At 45.4% G+C, this 17,236-nt stretch overlaps 1 protein-coding gene across 1 annotated transcript in view; it reads left to right on the forward strand.

The window, feature by feature from the left end:
- LOC144143206 (venom metalloproteinase BumaMPs1-like) overlaps nt 1–17,236 on the forward strand; it is a 198,650-nt gene that overhangs the window by 115,467 nt on the left and 65,947 nt on the right. The window contains exon 4 of the mRNA XM_077674996.1: nt 3,059–3,191. Coding sequence (XP_077531122.1) covers nt 3,059–3,191 — 133 coding nt within the window. The remainder of the gene's footprint in view (nt 1–3,058; nt 3,192–17,236) is intronic.

Genomic DNA, 17,236 nt, shown 5'->3' on the forward strand with positions numbered 1-17,236 from the left:
CTGATAGGCCAATCTTCGCGCAATATTGGCCATCACAAAAATTCATAGAAACGTGCACTCACGCGCAAGCCTTGAATGGCAAAGCGTTTGAAGGAGAGAATTGGTGGGCACATAGTTAAGTTTCAGTATCATCGATTATTTTCATAGTTCCGGTGCTAGTAATCGTCGTCATATGCATCAAAGAGGCCGTCGTATTATTACCTTCGTGCGGTGGATGCAAAGTAATCATAAGCATTGCATATTTTCTCCAGCTCTTCGCCATCAGCTCGAGACAGCTGTGACGACATCTGGAAGTAGTCCCGGCACTGATTGGCACATTCGTAGTCATGTTTCGAAGTATCTATACTGGCTTATATAGAACGTGGTGGCCGCGGTGACCTCTCCTAAACAGGGTGTTCTTGAGCTGTAGCAACAGAGCTTGAGCTTTTTTACATACACTGCAGCGCTTGACGACAGCGCTGGAATTTTTCGGTTTGCTAAAGCTACTGCGCAATCAGGAGACTCTGCGGTCCCCGCGAGGCACGGGCTTACAAGCGGTCACCACTTTCTCGCTCCGTCGCGTTCTTGCCACTTAGTTTGCAAAGAGCCACCGATGTATTTGATGCCTATGCTAATAGCAAGGGTTTGCAATGCGCCTCGGAGAAGTGTGCTCTACAAATTCTTAAGAGCCCCAGAAGAAAAACACGCGATAACTACGACGTTCAAATGAATGTCGAGCTGGTCTCTCGACACAACTGTATCAAACTTCTGGGAAAACACATTGCACACGGCATGGGAAATGGAGCTACACTAAAAACACTCGTGGCAGCAACAAAACAAGTCCTCAGTATGATCAAAATATTCAGGAATAAACACCCCGGACTTGGTGAACAGCAGGCTACAAGGCTAGTACAAGCTTTTGTTGTATCGCGTATTATCTCCGGGATGGCGCACCTCCAACTCACCAAGGGTGAGGTAGAAAAAGTAATTATTCAAATTAGACAAGAGTACAAGACGGCCCTAAGGATTCATAACTCAACGTCCCCTATCAGACTTCTGGAGCTAGGTGCTCGTAACGCAGTGAAACAGTTAATGTAAGCTCAGAAGATTGCCCAAATTAAATGCCTAAGCCAAACATCCAATAGAAAATGGCTATTGGAGAACCTAGGTATCAACACCACCGGCGGGCAGCCAGAGCCGGTAGAACATCTTCCTCTAGACCTTAGAGCAAAAATTACAATTAGTCGGATACCTAGGATTATGCACACCACACATGACGCCGAGAGGAGAAAAGCCAGGGATTAGTCCCTGGGCCGACTATGGGACAGGAAACGGAACACCCTATATATAGACCCCAGTGGACCTTAAAAAAAAGATGGTAGCGGCAGTTACGACACCGGATGGACGAGTTGTATATTCCGCTACCCTAAAGACAAAACTAGCTACCCAGAGAGAAGCAGCAGCCATCGCCGTAGCCATCGCTTCCAACCCCAGGCCAAAAATTCTAACTGGTTCATACGAGGCCTGCATTAATTTCATACAGGGCAATGTGTTCAGAATCACTGACCAAATTCTTCGTATACACCCACAGGAAAATGTGGTCATTATATGGACGCCAGGACACACGGATCAAAAGGGGAACGAAGCCACCGATGCCACTGCTCGAGGTCTTCTTATATCGCCCTTCTTGTAACAATACCCATCCTTGCACATGGCGAGCGTAACCTCAACCGAATACTTAAACATATTGAGAATTATCAGAACAACATTTCCACAACCGGACTCACTAAAGAAGACGAGCACACTCCGGCGTTTTGAGAAAGACACACTACCTACACTGGCTAGACTACTTTGCTGGTAGCCCACGCTATGCTCTCCTTTTTTCCCATATTGCCGGGACATGGCGGATGCGTTCCCCGCAGTATGGGCATGCCGGAACCACCAACAGTACAACCACTCACAAACACGTCAAAAAAGCAATGGCAGGCCACCCTGTGCAGCGATTACCCTGCCCTCAAGTGATGGCTAGTAGAGCCATAGCGTCGTTCAAAGCCAGTGAAATCCTGGAATTGGAATATTCAGCTCCTTTCGTCCTGTTTCTTTGGACTTCTGAATAAAGATGTTTTAATCAATCAATCAATTGCTAAATCCGCTGCGCCAGCCGAGGACACTTGGCGGTCAGCGCGAGGCACGCACTCGCGGGCGCTCGAGATTTTCATGGTATTTTCTCCTGCAACGGCGAACTTACGGCCAGTAACAACAGCTCCGCTGTTGATATTACGCATACCTCCAGCAAGTCCTTGAAAGCAGAAAGTATGCCTTGTGCTGAGCTGGGAGCCAAAACAACAAAATGCACAATGGGCTGCAGTTACACTTGTGGTGACATGGGCTGTAAAGAAATTTCGCTTGCATAATTACGTTGTCTTTGGGCTGCTTGATAAATGTAAAGTACATTAGTGCGATAATAACAAAGCATTCGGTTCGGCGGTGGGTCACTTGATAATACCACCTAGCCAATGACAGGCTTGTGATAGGCACTAGCAGGTGACACACTTAGCAAGTGACCACATGCTACGCCTACTTATTTGTATGCTTCGTGATTTTGAGGGCTGGGTTGCTCAGCACAAAAAGGTGTACTATATCCCTCACTGCGCTGTTTTGTCAATTAAAATTACACCGTACCTTAACGAGAATTGTTTCGCAGTACTCAATAAATAAATGAGACAGCTTAACTAAACACGGCAACTATATTTCTGGAAAAAAGTCGCAGAGAACGTTATCTCGGAAAGAAAGGGCTGTGGCTTCTCAGCCCAGGGGCCCAAGTGAAGTATTGATGGGTCCCTGCCTTGGAGCAAGTAGTGGCTGGTGTTCAGTTCAGCGCTGGGTCGTCAGATTGACCAACACCTTGGGAAAGAGAAGAGCACAGGAAGGAGGTCGCTGGCTGGGTTGTAAGCAAACCCAATGATGATGGTGGTTAGGGTGCAATGTACAAGGTCTAGATGAATTACACTGCAATTCTGTTTTGCGGGCTTTTTTTTGTGTCCAAGTTTTGCCGGCTTTTTTATTTTCAACATTTCAGGAGGGAATTCTAAGCGACACCCTGAGAGTGAAGCCCATGCTTGAAATGGCCCGTTCTGAAACGGGAGAAATTCCCCACCACTTGTACGAGATTGAGCCACTAGGAGGACATGAACCTGATCACAGAGACTATAGTGAGGCAAATATTTTCTTTTTGCAATATATGTATATACATGGCGGAATTGGAAGGTGTGAAGTTCGGAAGGTGTGACCTTTGAGTGGAAGTGATTTACACAGTTCGTAGATGTAACTTGAGCGCACAAAAAATGAGGACCGAACGAAGACACGATGACAAGCTGGGCTTGCCTTCATGTCTGCGTTCAGTCCTCGTTTTTTTGTGTGCTCAAGTTACAGCTATTTATTATCAGCAACTAGCCCGCTTTGCTGTCTTATTGTTATTTAGACAGCATGGTACATAACTGTGGAGAAGCTGCGGAGTTAAAATACTCGCTTATGTGGCCTACTCACAGTTATTCACTTTAACGGGAAATTTTGAAAGCCAATGGCATTGATGGCCTCTTTCGTTTGTAGCCGCGACTTCTTGATAAAAAATTAAAACCAATGACGATTTAAGGTGCGTAATTTATATTCCAAGAACGTGTCGCACTGGTTGAATGCAATACATAAGGTAATCATATTCAATTACATGTTAAGATATTTGCGTAGCAGTGGACGGTACAAGTGGGAGGCATTTCCATAAATGGACAGTAGATGCGCCGGTCACGGCGTTTGAAAATATTCGCTACTTATTTCTTTCTCCCTACAACAGAATCTTGCAGCCCTTGTGCAATGGTCTTCAGTAACAAAAGGGGGAATTTCTTCTGTGGCTTTTGGTTGAGATGTTTGGCAGGAAGACCTATGTAACGGGTATCTTCACCTAAAGAATGTATTGGAACAATAACGTGCAAACAGTATCGTTGAAGTGATCCTGGAAATATTTTTTCAAAAGTCTGCAAAGTTATTTTTCCTCATAAAACAGCTGCGCAGTTAGCATGTAGAGAGCCGTAATGAGTGTTCACATAAGAAGTGCATGTTTACTTTGCGGACGCCCCATACAGACCAGGCAATTCAGCACCGCTTTTTCCAGCACCACAAAGGCGGTAGTAATACAATGGTGTCCAGAACCGCTAGTACATAAGGTGAGTTTTAGATTTTGTTGCAAAATTGTTTCTTATATACAAATCAGGGGCACTAAGTTCTGATAAGTGATAATGATATTTTATTGACGCTAGACTTTCTCTTAGTTCTTTACTTAACGCAAGAAGCAAAAGTCGATGACGGCATCTCTGCAGAGCAGCCATAAGTGCAACTGGGCCATACATGTGCTAATTCTCCTCCCAAATAGACATTAGCAAAAACTCACCACAAAACCAGTCGGTTTCGGTAATGTGCGCTCAAAACGTACTAGAAGAAAAACAGTCATTGTGACTGACCAAGCACTCATAAAACATTTTTGAACATCCATTGCTGAATCTTCATAAATTCGCAAACTTCTCCTTCTTTGAAGTGTAATGGAACTTGGTATGATGCGCTCCCGTTTCTGGCTTCCGAAGCCTGCAGCAGGAAGTATTCGGTACGCCCCTCATACATTGTGCCAACTATGCACTGCGGTCGTGCAATATCAGCGGCCAGGTTTCTCAGATTTGGCAAAGGCGTTGGCTGCTAACGCTAGTGCTGATGTGCACGACTGTGGTATTTTAGTTGCTGTCGTTACCATTTCTTTATTGTTCACCCCGTTCTGGGTATACACAATAAACTCCACACTCGCATTAGCAATCTTACTTTTCTGCTCTCGTTCCTCTAGAAAACAATAAATAGAGTTACAAATAATCGCCGCTTGACATTTGCATCCCTATAGATACAGTTTACTTGAAGTATAAAAGAAGAAATATTGGTAATTATTTCACAAACAACAATAAGAGTTAATAGGGTCTCCCAACTGCGGTCTGGGCGTCGTGCATTTTATAATACAAACTTTCCTAGTTCTCATTCGGCATCTAAAAACACATTTTAAACCAACTAAACACTTATATAGTCAGTTTTCGTTGTTGAATGTACAACCAGTTTATATCTGTAAGCATTTTGCGATGTCCATGAGGTGGTGGTTAGTTTACCTTGCTTAGGTACATTATAAGCACAGGTGAATTCGACTGCAGCCTTCGCAAAAGTACAATGAATGTGTGTGTTTTATGAGAAAAAAAATACGCACTACTCGCGGTAGAGGTGCAGAGGTAGCGTAGAGGTACAGCGTCCGCCTCGCGTCAAGAAGGACCATGGTTAAAAACAGTGACGCCCAATTCCAACCAAAAAACAGCAAAAATTCGTGTGGCGATGGAATTTAAGAAATACGCTTGGGGCGCAGCCTGTTCGCGACGGCCGTTGCCGGTGACGCATTCCCTCACATGAGCAGGATTGACCACGCTGGTGTAGTAGTCGCCGAAACGTCCCATGAGTACACCAATGAACCGTCTGCCCTCAGTTTCGAGAGGCTGCGACGCAAATGACCACGGCGGCGGTCAGACCTGTGTCGCAGCTCAGGGTGCTAAGAATTCCTGGATCAGAACAGGCCGCCACTGGAATATGTACCTGGCAACGTTTACATCAGAACATTATCAAGCGAGGCTAGCCTAGAGATGTTCTTCGAGGAATTAGAGGGCATGAAGTGGGATGCAATAAGGATTAGCAAGGTTACGACGACAGGTGAAGTGTTTACAGTGCTCAAAAATGAGCCCGTCCTGGGTTACTGTGGTCTAGAATACAGAAGAGAATAGGGAGCGGGATGTCTAGCCAATAAAAGCATAGCTAGCAACATAGATGAATACTATAGTGTAGCCGAAAGGTTGCCCCTCTTATAATTAGGCGTAATAACACGTACCAAGCCAAGGTAGTACACAGCTACGCGCCTACATCCAGCCACGTAGACATGTAGTTGAACGCTTCAATGAAGATATGGAATTCGCAATTGCTAAAGTAAAAACACCGTATACCGTAGTTATGGGGGACTTCAATAATTCAGTAGGCAAGATGCAGGCTGGAGAGACGTTAGTTGGGAACTATCGTCTGTGTTGTAAAAATAGCAGAAGGGACTTCGCAGAGTAGAAAAATCTACGCATGATGGAAACCTTCTTCTGCAAGCGGGAGAGCCGTAAGTGGATGTGGAGGAGCCCGAGTGGGGAGCATAAAAATGGAGCAGACTTCATGATATGCTAAACCCCTGGCATCCTGCAGGATGTGGAAGGGCTCGGAAGAGTTGCGTGTAGTGACCACCGTATGGTGAGATCTAGAATTAGGCTAGATTTGAAGGGGAACCCCTACAAGCTAGTACGCAAGACGCAGATCAATGAGCTAACATTAAGACGGAAAGTTGAAGAACTCAGGATCGCGCTGCCGAACCGATATTCAGCTCTAACCAAGAAAACAGAGTTTACGAGACACCCAGCCAGCGACAATCTTACACGCATTATAACGCACTGTGCAGTAGACGTTGGAAGGGCAATTGCTATACAGGATACTGGTAAACCTTTCCAGGAGTCTAAGGATTAATTGGGAAACAGGAAAGCACAACAATGTTGACCCCAGGTTAAAGAATAAAACTATCGGAAGTTTCGAAGTTAATCAATAACCACAAGACAGCTGACATACGGAAGTATAATATGGAGACGATTGAGCATGCTGTAAAGAACGAAGGCAGCCTGAAAGCAGTGAAGAGGCGTTTAGGCATGTGGAAAAATCGTATCTATGCACCTAAAGACAAACAAGGCAATGTCATCACAATTAAAGAAGAATTAGCTACAGTGGCCGAGGAGTTCTCTAGATACCTGCACAGTAGCCGTGTCATACAGGATAATAGTGAACGAAGGAGTTGTTCAGAGGAGATAGACACAGCACCAGCAACGGCAGAAGTAGTAAAGAAGGCTTTCAAAGAGATGGAAGGGGGCAAAGCACCTGGTGAGGATCAGATAACCACCCCCCTCTTGAAGGATGGCGGGCAAATTGCAGAATAAAAACTGGGACACTGCTATACGCAATGCCTCATGACCGCGAGGGTACCGGAATCTTCGAAGAAGGCGAACAATATTCTAATCCATAAGAAAGGTGAAGTGAAGGACTTTAAAAATTTCAGACCGGTCAGCTGACTCTCAGTCGTATACAAGGTACTTACCAATGTAATCGCTACCAGTACTTCTGCCACCTTAAATTTCAGGCAACCTAATGAACAAACAGGGTTTCGTAAAAGGTATTCGACGATGGACCATATTAGAATGATCAATGACGAAATAGAGATGTGCGTGGAGTATACTCAACCCCTATGTATAGCCTTCATGGATTATCAGAAAGCATTTGGGTGGTCGGAACTTCAGTCGTCATTCAGCAATTCCCGAATCAGGGTGTAGACGAGCTTTATGTTAGTATACTAGAGGATATCTACAACGGGTCCGCAGCTATCGTCGTCCTCCCTAAGGAAAGCATTAAAATACATACAAGAAATGGTGTCAGTCAAGGAAACACAATCTCCAATTTTATTCAGAGCGTGTTTACAAAAGGTATTCAGAACGTTGCCTTTCGAACTGGTGCGCGTAAGGGTTAATGGGGCATACCTCAGCAACATCCAATTTTCTGATACATAAGTCGGGGATCGAATCACAAAGCATGCTACTAACAGAGTAGAACCGTGGACCAGAAAATTAACGCGTAGAAAATAAAGTAACGCTTCATGAACTTGGGGGAGCACAGCGCTTTGAGATAGGTAACAATGCAATATAAGCGGTAAGCTAATACAGTAAACCTCGATATAATGAAGTTGACAAAAACAATCGCTATTTTTTTTACATGAAGGTTCTTGGTAGATGCAGGTTTCGAGGTAAGGCTCACGTGAATGAAGCAGAAACAAAACTAAAAGTTCTAGACATCACCGATGGTGAATTGTTTCTTAAAAAGTTTATTTCAGAGTGAACATCTGCGTGCTTTGCACCTGTTGCTGTCCCATGACCATAGTCACTACACGGCACTCTGAAGAAGCAACGTAACTTAGCCCGTATTCACAAACGTAACCTAAGTATCACTTTTTCGTTCCACACGTTTTAATGCCTGACAAAGACCTACTTTAAGCGGAAAGGGCCCCGCATCGGGATGTTGAAGCTTTTTTCCACAATCAATATTGGTGAGAGGGTGCCAGCTGGGAGGCTGCACCGGGCGGCGATGTTCTTCCTCCTCGCCAGTGGAGGCGGCATTTAAAATTGCGAGCACGTCTTGAAAGGCAGAATTTTTTTTGTTTTCTGGCAGCTGAACTTATCACCGATAAACCGACACCACAGATGGCCATAGAGACACGAGACTACCCGCGGATAAGCAGGCATAGCATCAAACCGACACCGCACTCACACTCGAAACGCACGGTAGTTTCCGGTGGGGGTGACGTTCGCTAAATTAGTGAATTTCTCGAGCCGATTTTTTTAAAAAGGGCAGAAAGCGATTACTCATCAGTGTAACGAGTTTGTTACATCAAGGTTAACCGTCGCAACGCCTTTGTTGCAAAGAGGTCGCCAACGCCCAGGTTTCCAAGGGGCTGCCAAAGGTGAATTCAAAGATTTCCTTAAATCTAGGAGTTCCTTACGTAGAGTTTCGTTTAATCAATGTTTAACTGTATATGTACATAGGCCAACTGGTGAACCCAGATCCCAACCATGAAGCAGAGGTAATTAGAAGGGTAAGTTGAGGTAAAGCTCATTCGACAGGTGTTGTAACTAATAATTCGTACTTAAAACAGCGCATTAGGACGGGACCAGGTAAAGAAGAGACAGGATGGGCGCGACAGGACAGGTCGGACAGGTGTTTTAATGTAATGAATGGCAGCACGCCATTGTCCCTGAAGAAGAAAGTGTGTGAGAGCTGCATGTTACCACTACTCACCTACACAGCAGAAACGTGGAGGGTCTCTTAAAGGGTTCGACCTAAATTGAGGACGACAAGCGAGCAATGTTACGGAAGACGGCAGGATTATCATTAGAGAACAAGAAGAGAGCGGAGTGGGTCAGGAAACAAACGCGTCTTAAGGACATATTAGTAGAAATTAAGAGAAGAAATGGGAGCGGGCAGTGTATGCACTGGTAAGGCAGGATAATCGTTGGTTATTGAGGGTAACAGAGTGGATCCCTAGAGAATGCAAACGTGACAGGAGGCAGCAGAAGGCTAGATGGGCAGATGAGATCAGGAAGCCTGCGGGATAAATTGGTCGCCGTTAGCACAGGACCGGAATAATTGGAGATTTATGGAAGAGGCCTTTGCCGTGCAGATGGGAGATAGGCTGATGATGATGACGATGATTATGATGTTCACTCGCGGCAATGCCCATCTTACCTGTGTTTCTATGTCGTAAGCATGAAGGGGAACGCAATAAATTCACCAGGCTACGAAAGGCAGGTATTGCGTTGTTGTGGTTGCCCGGTGTAAGAAAATTGCCCCCCTGCAACTAGTCGCCGAATGCTTCAGTGCGCTTCTACACAGTAACAAAGGATGACCAGGAGAGCTGGGAGCAGTTCTAAAGGCTTTGATTTGAAGTTTTTTTCTTAATACAGAAACACGGATGGAAGGAAAAAGGCGGCTAGCCCGACAGAGGCCTTCCCTCCTTGCACAGTTGACACAGAGGTACATTTTAATACAAAAAAAAAGCGTGAAAATTATTTCTCAAAGGAAAACATAGAAAGAAAATGTTTTACAAGAACATTTATTTACATACATACACACTTTTAACAAAACACAAAAGACCCGCCGCGGTGGTTCAGTGGCTAAGGCATTATCACGAGGTCGCGGGTTCGATTCCCAGCCGCGGCGGCCGCTTTCCTGATGGAGACGAAAAACAAAAAAAAAAACGCCCGTGTGTACGTGATTTCGGCGCATGGTTAGGATCTGGATGGTCAAAATTAATCCGGAGGCCACCGCTACGGTGCGCCTCATAGTCTGCGTTGTGTCGTTACACCCTATTATCAACCAACTAAACAAAAAAAAATTCCCCGCATTTCCCAGGGGGGAAGAATGTGAAAGTGCGAATGCACGAGTTGAATTTGCGCGGTTCGGTAATGTTCGCGAAAGAGAGATCACACACACACACACAACTACAAAGAAAGAAAGATGCATTTATTCACAGACACCTATTTCTGTTGTCGTTGTACTTGATTGCTAGAGCGGATCTCAGCTTTGAAATTTCGTGTCAGTACTCCTTTAAGCGGGTGCGTTAGCCCTTCTCACGCCCGATTCCTGGCCAATCCCCCACGTGGGTATGTGCCATGTCAGCGGCTAGGCAGTGCGCACTCATCTCCCCCCGTTTGCAAGGAAGACGAGGAGATTCCTGGCCAATCCCCCACGTGGGTATGTGCCATGTCAGCGGCCAGGCAGCGCACGCCCATCTGCCCCCGTTGCCAAGGAAGACGAGGAGATTCCTGGCCAATCCCCCACGTGGGTACGTGCCATGTCAGCGGCAAGGCAGCGCGCGCCCATCTCCCCCCGTTGCCAAGGAAGACGAGGAGCGCGCGCACCCGCAGCTGTTGCTATGCGGACGGCGGCGGACGCTTCAGGCTCGCTTAAGAAGTGCATTCGCACTTAAAAACACACCGCTGTGCATTGAAAATAAAGGTGCACAAAACAAACCACGCTCATTGTAATTTGCGATATCGCATTGCTTCGACTTATTTAGTCAAACTTTACTGGTATGAACTCTAGTCCTATCCTAGTGGGCTAATATGGGTCTCTTTGAGCTCCCCACAAGACCCCTTGTACTGACATCACGCGGGAATTTAACAGTATGTACAACTTCCGTGTAAATTAGGTAATTAGACATGTAGATGAAACTCCGCGTAGTGTTTAGGTCGCCGTAGTGCAAAGTTGACATCCAGAATATTTTGGGATAGTTGCAATAAAGGAACAGTTACCGCCGGTTTTAGTAAGTGTACTCAGTCAAAGACAACCGTTTATGTACAGCAGGAGGGAATTCCTTAAATTTTACAATTTCTCTGTGGACCGTCTATTCATGACACGTGAACTCACTCAGCCTAATGATATAGTCGTTGTAGCGACCAATTTTAATATACTTGTTTCTGGTTTTCATATGTCTAGTTTAGATGGACATCTACAGAGAAGTAACCTCAAATATGGGTTTGCCCGTCGAATAAACTCTGTCGACGCGATTTCTGTATGCCAACCTTGGCGACGCCTGCAGTTTTGGTCAGAATCTAGCCCACAATATCGCCACCCAAAAACGCGAAGTTCGCGTAGAATTTTTACTGAGACTTTAAAAGGTTTGATCTCCCTACGCGCTTTCGAATTCTTTGACAATCACGGGTGGTAGTACGGGGGACTTTTCTTCCTACTTAGAACTGCGGCTCTTATCGCCGTTGTCAACAGGCATTACCGGCGATCATATCAAACTACAACCCAGACTAACAGAAATCTGGAGTTACCATTTGCCAGCAAGTGTTTTGGGATTCTTGAGAACTAATTTCGCCGCTTTATCAAGCAATGTATCCTCAAGCGTGCATGCTTCTCTATGCTTCCGAAATGTGTCCAGAGCTACTCTTGAACTAAGATTCGCGACAGTGTTCTGAGGCAAAAGTATATCTGTCATGCGGCCAGGTATTATCCTAAAGGTGCAGTCTTTGTTTTTATATGTTTTAGTGTCACTCTAACGTTTTCCTGAATGCTTTCGGGAACCTTAAGGTCATTCTGTGTATATACAAAACTATACAGTTGCCTAAAGAATCTCTTTTGAAGGCATAGATTCGTCTTTGCAGACTATTTTTAGTGCTGACTGCAAATGCAGAGAGAAAGCTTTCCTTAAGCATCGGTTTCCTTTTAAAAGTTATCATCGGCGGGAGTTGTCTTGCCCTGTGGTGATGACTGTAACCGTCTCATCGACTTTTTTCATGCACACTTTTAAAGGAGGATGTGAATCGTAAAACACGCTCTATCGACGTTTACAGTTTCATTTTCAGTGACGTTTGTATATGCAGTTTCGTGACTCCACAATTCTTCAAAACTCTCGACTTATTTAAGAAAGCTGCAAGCAGTTGCTGGAAAATGGTCGCTAAGGGTCTCACACCCAATGCAGTGTATAACATAAATCTGCAACGATATCATGTTCTGCCAACAAAACCAGTGGCACCCATTTGATTCGTTAACGTGCCTGCTTTCCAAAAATCCTGCTCCACCAGAAGCACCCTGATGGCATAACATTGTTTCTGAGTTTAGGTGAGAAGCTCAGGCCAATAAAGCAACGTTAATGGTCAGCCTTTTTTTTTTTACTTAATGCCCGCGAGACGCTTGCCGGTCTCTGGCCGCCACACAGGAATAATTTCCTTGGTTTCGTCGAAAGGGCACCGAGAGAGCACTCCCTTTCGGGTGACTTATACTTCAATTCTCACCTCTTGAACAAAAGATTACAATAGCACAGCACATGCAGGAAACAAAAAATACGCAGCTACCACCCCAAGCGCTGAGAAGTTTCAACTCGCAATCGAAAAAGTGAGTCGGCTTGTCCTCGCTTGTCCTCACCGACGTTACATGCGAGACGCGCCAATGTCTTCTGAAGAAATTGTTTCCCCGCTCTCTAAAACCAAACAATATTATAAGATACATTGTAGCGGAGGAGGCGATAGACATGTTTTAAATAGCCACCTATTATAAACAGAAATTACGGTCGCACAAAAATTCATTTCGTCGGGGATTAGGGACGCTACCCGTGTAAATAAGATATGTAGGAAAAAACCTGTGCTCCTTTTATTTCAAATTTTGAGTGAAGTGGGGAATTTTGAGAATTTACGGCTCCAAAATACCGGGGTTTGTTGTCCTTGAATTTCATGAACTGTCCTACAGTTCTCAGAGTGTCGCTCAAGACCAGCCTTGCCGACAGTCACTGCTAGCTCCTGAACTCCTAATAAAGCAAGTCAAACCATTTTCTCTCTTTAGAGAAAAGAAAACTCTTACAAACACTACAATTTCTTTAACGGAAAATTAGCTTCCAGAGCACATAAAAACCGTCTCAATGTACTTGAAGTATGCTGGAGAAGCAGTGCTCTTGACATCAAATGCTCTAACCTGCGAAACTAAATTGCAAGTGATACAGGTCCAGGAAATCCGGTTTTCTGAGCAAGGCCTGCAAGGCAAAGCGCACCCACCATCACAAATTCAACCGGTACCGCCGTCACGAAGACCACCTATTCCCGTCGAACAAGGCCTTACATTTTAATGCACCAGCACTGAAAAAAGACATGGATGGAACTTTCTGTGTACGGACAACTGTCGAAGTAAAGCTAGGAAGACATTCGAGAGTAGAACATCACAATTGGTGACGAGTTTGACTCGGCGAGAATTACCTGATGTTCTTTCTTGAAATAATAAGTCCCAGCATGCATCATGCATCATCTTTTACCGCTTCACGCAAAAGTTGAATTGAATGGCATTATTTATAGTACACTTCACTCGATGATTTATTTTAACGGAAGAAGCTTTCCCTCATAGGAAGAATATTACATAAACATTATGATGACACTGTGAACTTTCGTTCTCTCTAAATATTTCTTTCTGAATAATTTCACTTACCGCAACTTGGTTCACAGACTATTACAAAAAATTAGTACTATTTTCCTGCATATAAAGCTAAGTACTGCAATAGACAAAGGAATACCCCTGATGGCGCTGCGCTATACATATCCACTAAAGTTCGTTATAATCGCAAACTTGATCTTAACATTACTACATTGAACTGCGGATCAGTTTGGATATAACTTAACTATTCCTTTCCTAAACTAGACTAAAGAAATGGCATTATTAGATACATTTATTGCTCACCATCCTCACCCATCAAGCCATTTTGCAATGATCTTAGTCATATTTTGAACGCCGTATCACGATAAAAAGAAGAACGCCATAATAATGGCTGATTTCAACATCACCCTCCTAGATCAAACTTGTCCTAGCAGCTCGCACAATTCGAGCAGATTTCACAGTTTCTGTTTTTAATGTCTACTTGGAGTTCCTACTCATTACCACAATACCGTTTACAGCTCACTCATTGACCATCATAGCTCGGCAAAACTGGATGCCACTCACTCACACTCACTCAAAAAATATATTTATACTGAAGCACTCACTCGCACTCACGCTCGCCACTCCGCCCTCACCACTCGCTCTCACTCACACTCACGCTCGCCCCTCCACTCTCACTACTCGCACTCACTCACACTCACGCTCTCCACTCGTCCCCACCACTCGTACTCACTCGCGCTTACGCTCGCCCCTCCGCCCTCACCACTCGCACTCACTCGTGCTCACGCTCACCACTCGTCCCCACCACTCACACTCACTCGCACTCACGCTCGCAACTCCGCTCTCACTACTCGCACTCACTCGTGCTCACATTCGGCGCTCGTCCCCAACACTCACACTCACTCGCGCTCACTCTCACCACTCCATCCACACCACTCGCACTCACTCGCACTCACGCTCACCCCTCGTCCCCACCACTCATACTCACTCGCGCTCAAGCTCACTATTCGTCGTCACCACTCGTACTCACTCGCGTTCACGCTCAACACTCCGCCCTCACCACTCGCACTCACTCGCGCTCACACTCACCACTCGTAGTCCCCACTCGCACTCACTCGCGCTCACCACTCCGCCCTCACCACTCGCACTCACTCGCGTTCACGCTCACCATTCGGTGTCACCACTCGCACTCACTAACGCTCACGCTCACGACTCGCATTTCCTATTTACACTCCCTCGCAATCGAACTCACCCCTCGCAATGGCCACTCACACTCACTCGTACTCACCACTCGCTTCCTCCACTCACGCACTCGCCACTCCCATCGCCCGCTTACGCTCACTCACGCTTACTCACAACCGCCACTAATTCACATTACAACTCGCTTTGTTCCTTTGCAGAACGGGAATTTAATTTTAACTTCGCTTTGTTTGTAAACCAGATGAATCGTTCCATTTTGTGGAGACCTTAAATGTGGCCATATTGACACCGACACCACAGTGATGTCGTTTCATGAAGCGAAAAGGAAATTCGGTGTTTTAAGAGCTTCACATTGGCTATGGGGCGTGCCCCATAACAATCGCTAACTCCGAAAAACTTGATTCAACTGACAAAAAATCAAACCGTTCTCTTAAGAGAATTAAAACTCGAAGCTTTCTCCCGTGCAAACTTAGTCAAAGCCTCAGTTTAAAATCCAAACGGATTCAACAGTGTCGAAATGGCGCAATCGGATAGACGTCGGCTTCATATCGCGGGGGACCCAAGCGCGATTCGCACCATGGGAAAGGTTTTTTTCTTGAGGCGCTTCATGTGCCTTCGCTTATCATCATCATTGCTTTGTGGAACCCACTATAAAGTTCGCTTTCCTGCGGTGCTTTTTACTCAGACGCCGACGCCACCAGTGAGGAATGGAAAGCTTCATTTCAAAAATGGCGAAGCTTGCATTAGGTCGTGAAAGGCTTGAACCACATCGAGCTGGGTGATTTCTTTCTATGAAAGCATTGATTGGCCCACTAACACGCATTGCATTAGGTTCGAAATTATTTATTTACATGTCGCCAGAATGCAATCCGGGAGTTGTTTTCGAGATGTGCGATTTATGACTCTTCGGAGCACCCAAAGGTATTCGTGCGTACTAAGGATTAGGTCTGAAGCCGGTTAGCGATGGATGAAACCAACCAGTGCGCTCGAGATGGAACTGATGTCGGTTGTTAATTAATCGGTCGATGACCTTGCACATGATAGGAGTTAGTGAAATAGGTCGCAGATTTTCAGGTTTTCGCGGGCGTCTTTACTAGGCTTCGTGATGGGGTGAATGATGGTCGTCTTCAAGTGCTCGTGGACTTGTCCCGTTTCCCATGATTCGTTGACAACACTCAGAAGGGCTTCATGGCCGTGCGTTGGCAGATTGCGGACATCTTGCCAAGTGATTTTATCATGGCCTGGAGCGGATCTAGATTTGCCTTGAGCGATGGCAACGTGAAGTTCTCCCAGGGTAAAAGGAGTGTTGAGTTCGTCTAGAGGGTGTGGTATGTCTATGTCTGGAAGAGATTTTAGTGCCGTTTTATCCTTCGTAGCATGCGGAAAGAGAGTCTTGATAATAGTTTCTTCTACGTCATAATAGTCAGACTGCAGTCTCATTTGTCAATGATAGGAAGCTTTGCTTTACCGCAAAGGCTGCGAAAGATGCCCCATTATAAGTGAAAAAGGCCTCTCCCTCTTGCCGGAGCCGATGGCAAAGATTTTGCCAGTTTTCACTTTGTAATGTCTTTTGGTAATCGTTGATTTTCTTGTATAGTCGTTTCAGTTTAATGAGGTCAGGGTGACGTTTGCCACGTTCTTGATTACTACCTGGTGGGACATTGAGCCGTTCGGAGCAACCTATGCATATGGATATCTGGGTTGTCAACCTCAACAGTGCCGATGACTGATTCGGCAGGAGATGTACGAGCATAGGAGACGTTAAGTATAAACACATTAAAGAAGTCAGCACGAGTGAATGCAACCTTGCCTTTGATAGCTTTCCATGCTCTCGCTTGGAACGCGTGGCCGAACTATGTAAACTTCGGGGAACAAAGTAGGGCAGTAAGCAGGATGCGTATTGACCGTCTTGACATTGCTTTTGGCGTCACTCGCGAAGTGCTGTGAATGCATATTCTTGTGCCGCCTTTTGGTATCTATTCGGTGCCGTGAACCGTGAATGGCGCTAAAAAAAGGTTACTGCTGGTAAAATAATAGCGGCGGAAGCGGTAATACCTTGTGTTATGCAACTATTACGACGGCATGCGCTATCGCAGCGCGTGATGTGTATGAACACTGAAAGCAAACGTTTTAGTTTTACGGGCCTTCGTGTCTGCGCTCCGCATAAACGGTAATCGTACTCATAAGTTTACTCCTTCCACTGACAAAAAATGTCATGACTTTTTTTATTTCCCTAACTTTTCTTACTGCTAAAATCATTTTTTGCGACGCTTATTCTCCCACGGCTGCCCGAGCGAGAAACCTGTACAGAACGATGGCATGCTGCCTTTCGCGATTGTGGCTGCCCTTCGCGCAGCAGTAGCGGCGCTCCTGCAGCCTTTTGATCCTTTCAGACCCTGCAACTTGCAATTATAACTATGTTTCTTAAAAAACTTCCGCAACA

This window comes from Haemaphysalis longicornis, unplaced genomic scaffold (genome assembly GCF_048455015.1).
Source record: "Haemaphysalis longicornis isolate Haplotype H1 unplaced genomic scaffold, Haemaphysalis longicornis Haplotype H1 scaffold_6, whole genome shotgun sequence".
Lineage (NCBI taxonomy): Eukaryota > Metazoa > Arthropoda > Arachnida > Ixodida > Ixodidae > Haemaphysalis > Haemaphysalis longicornis.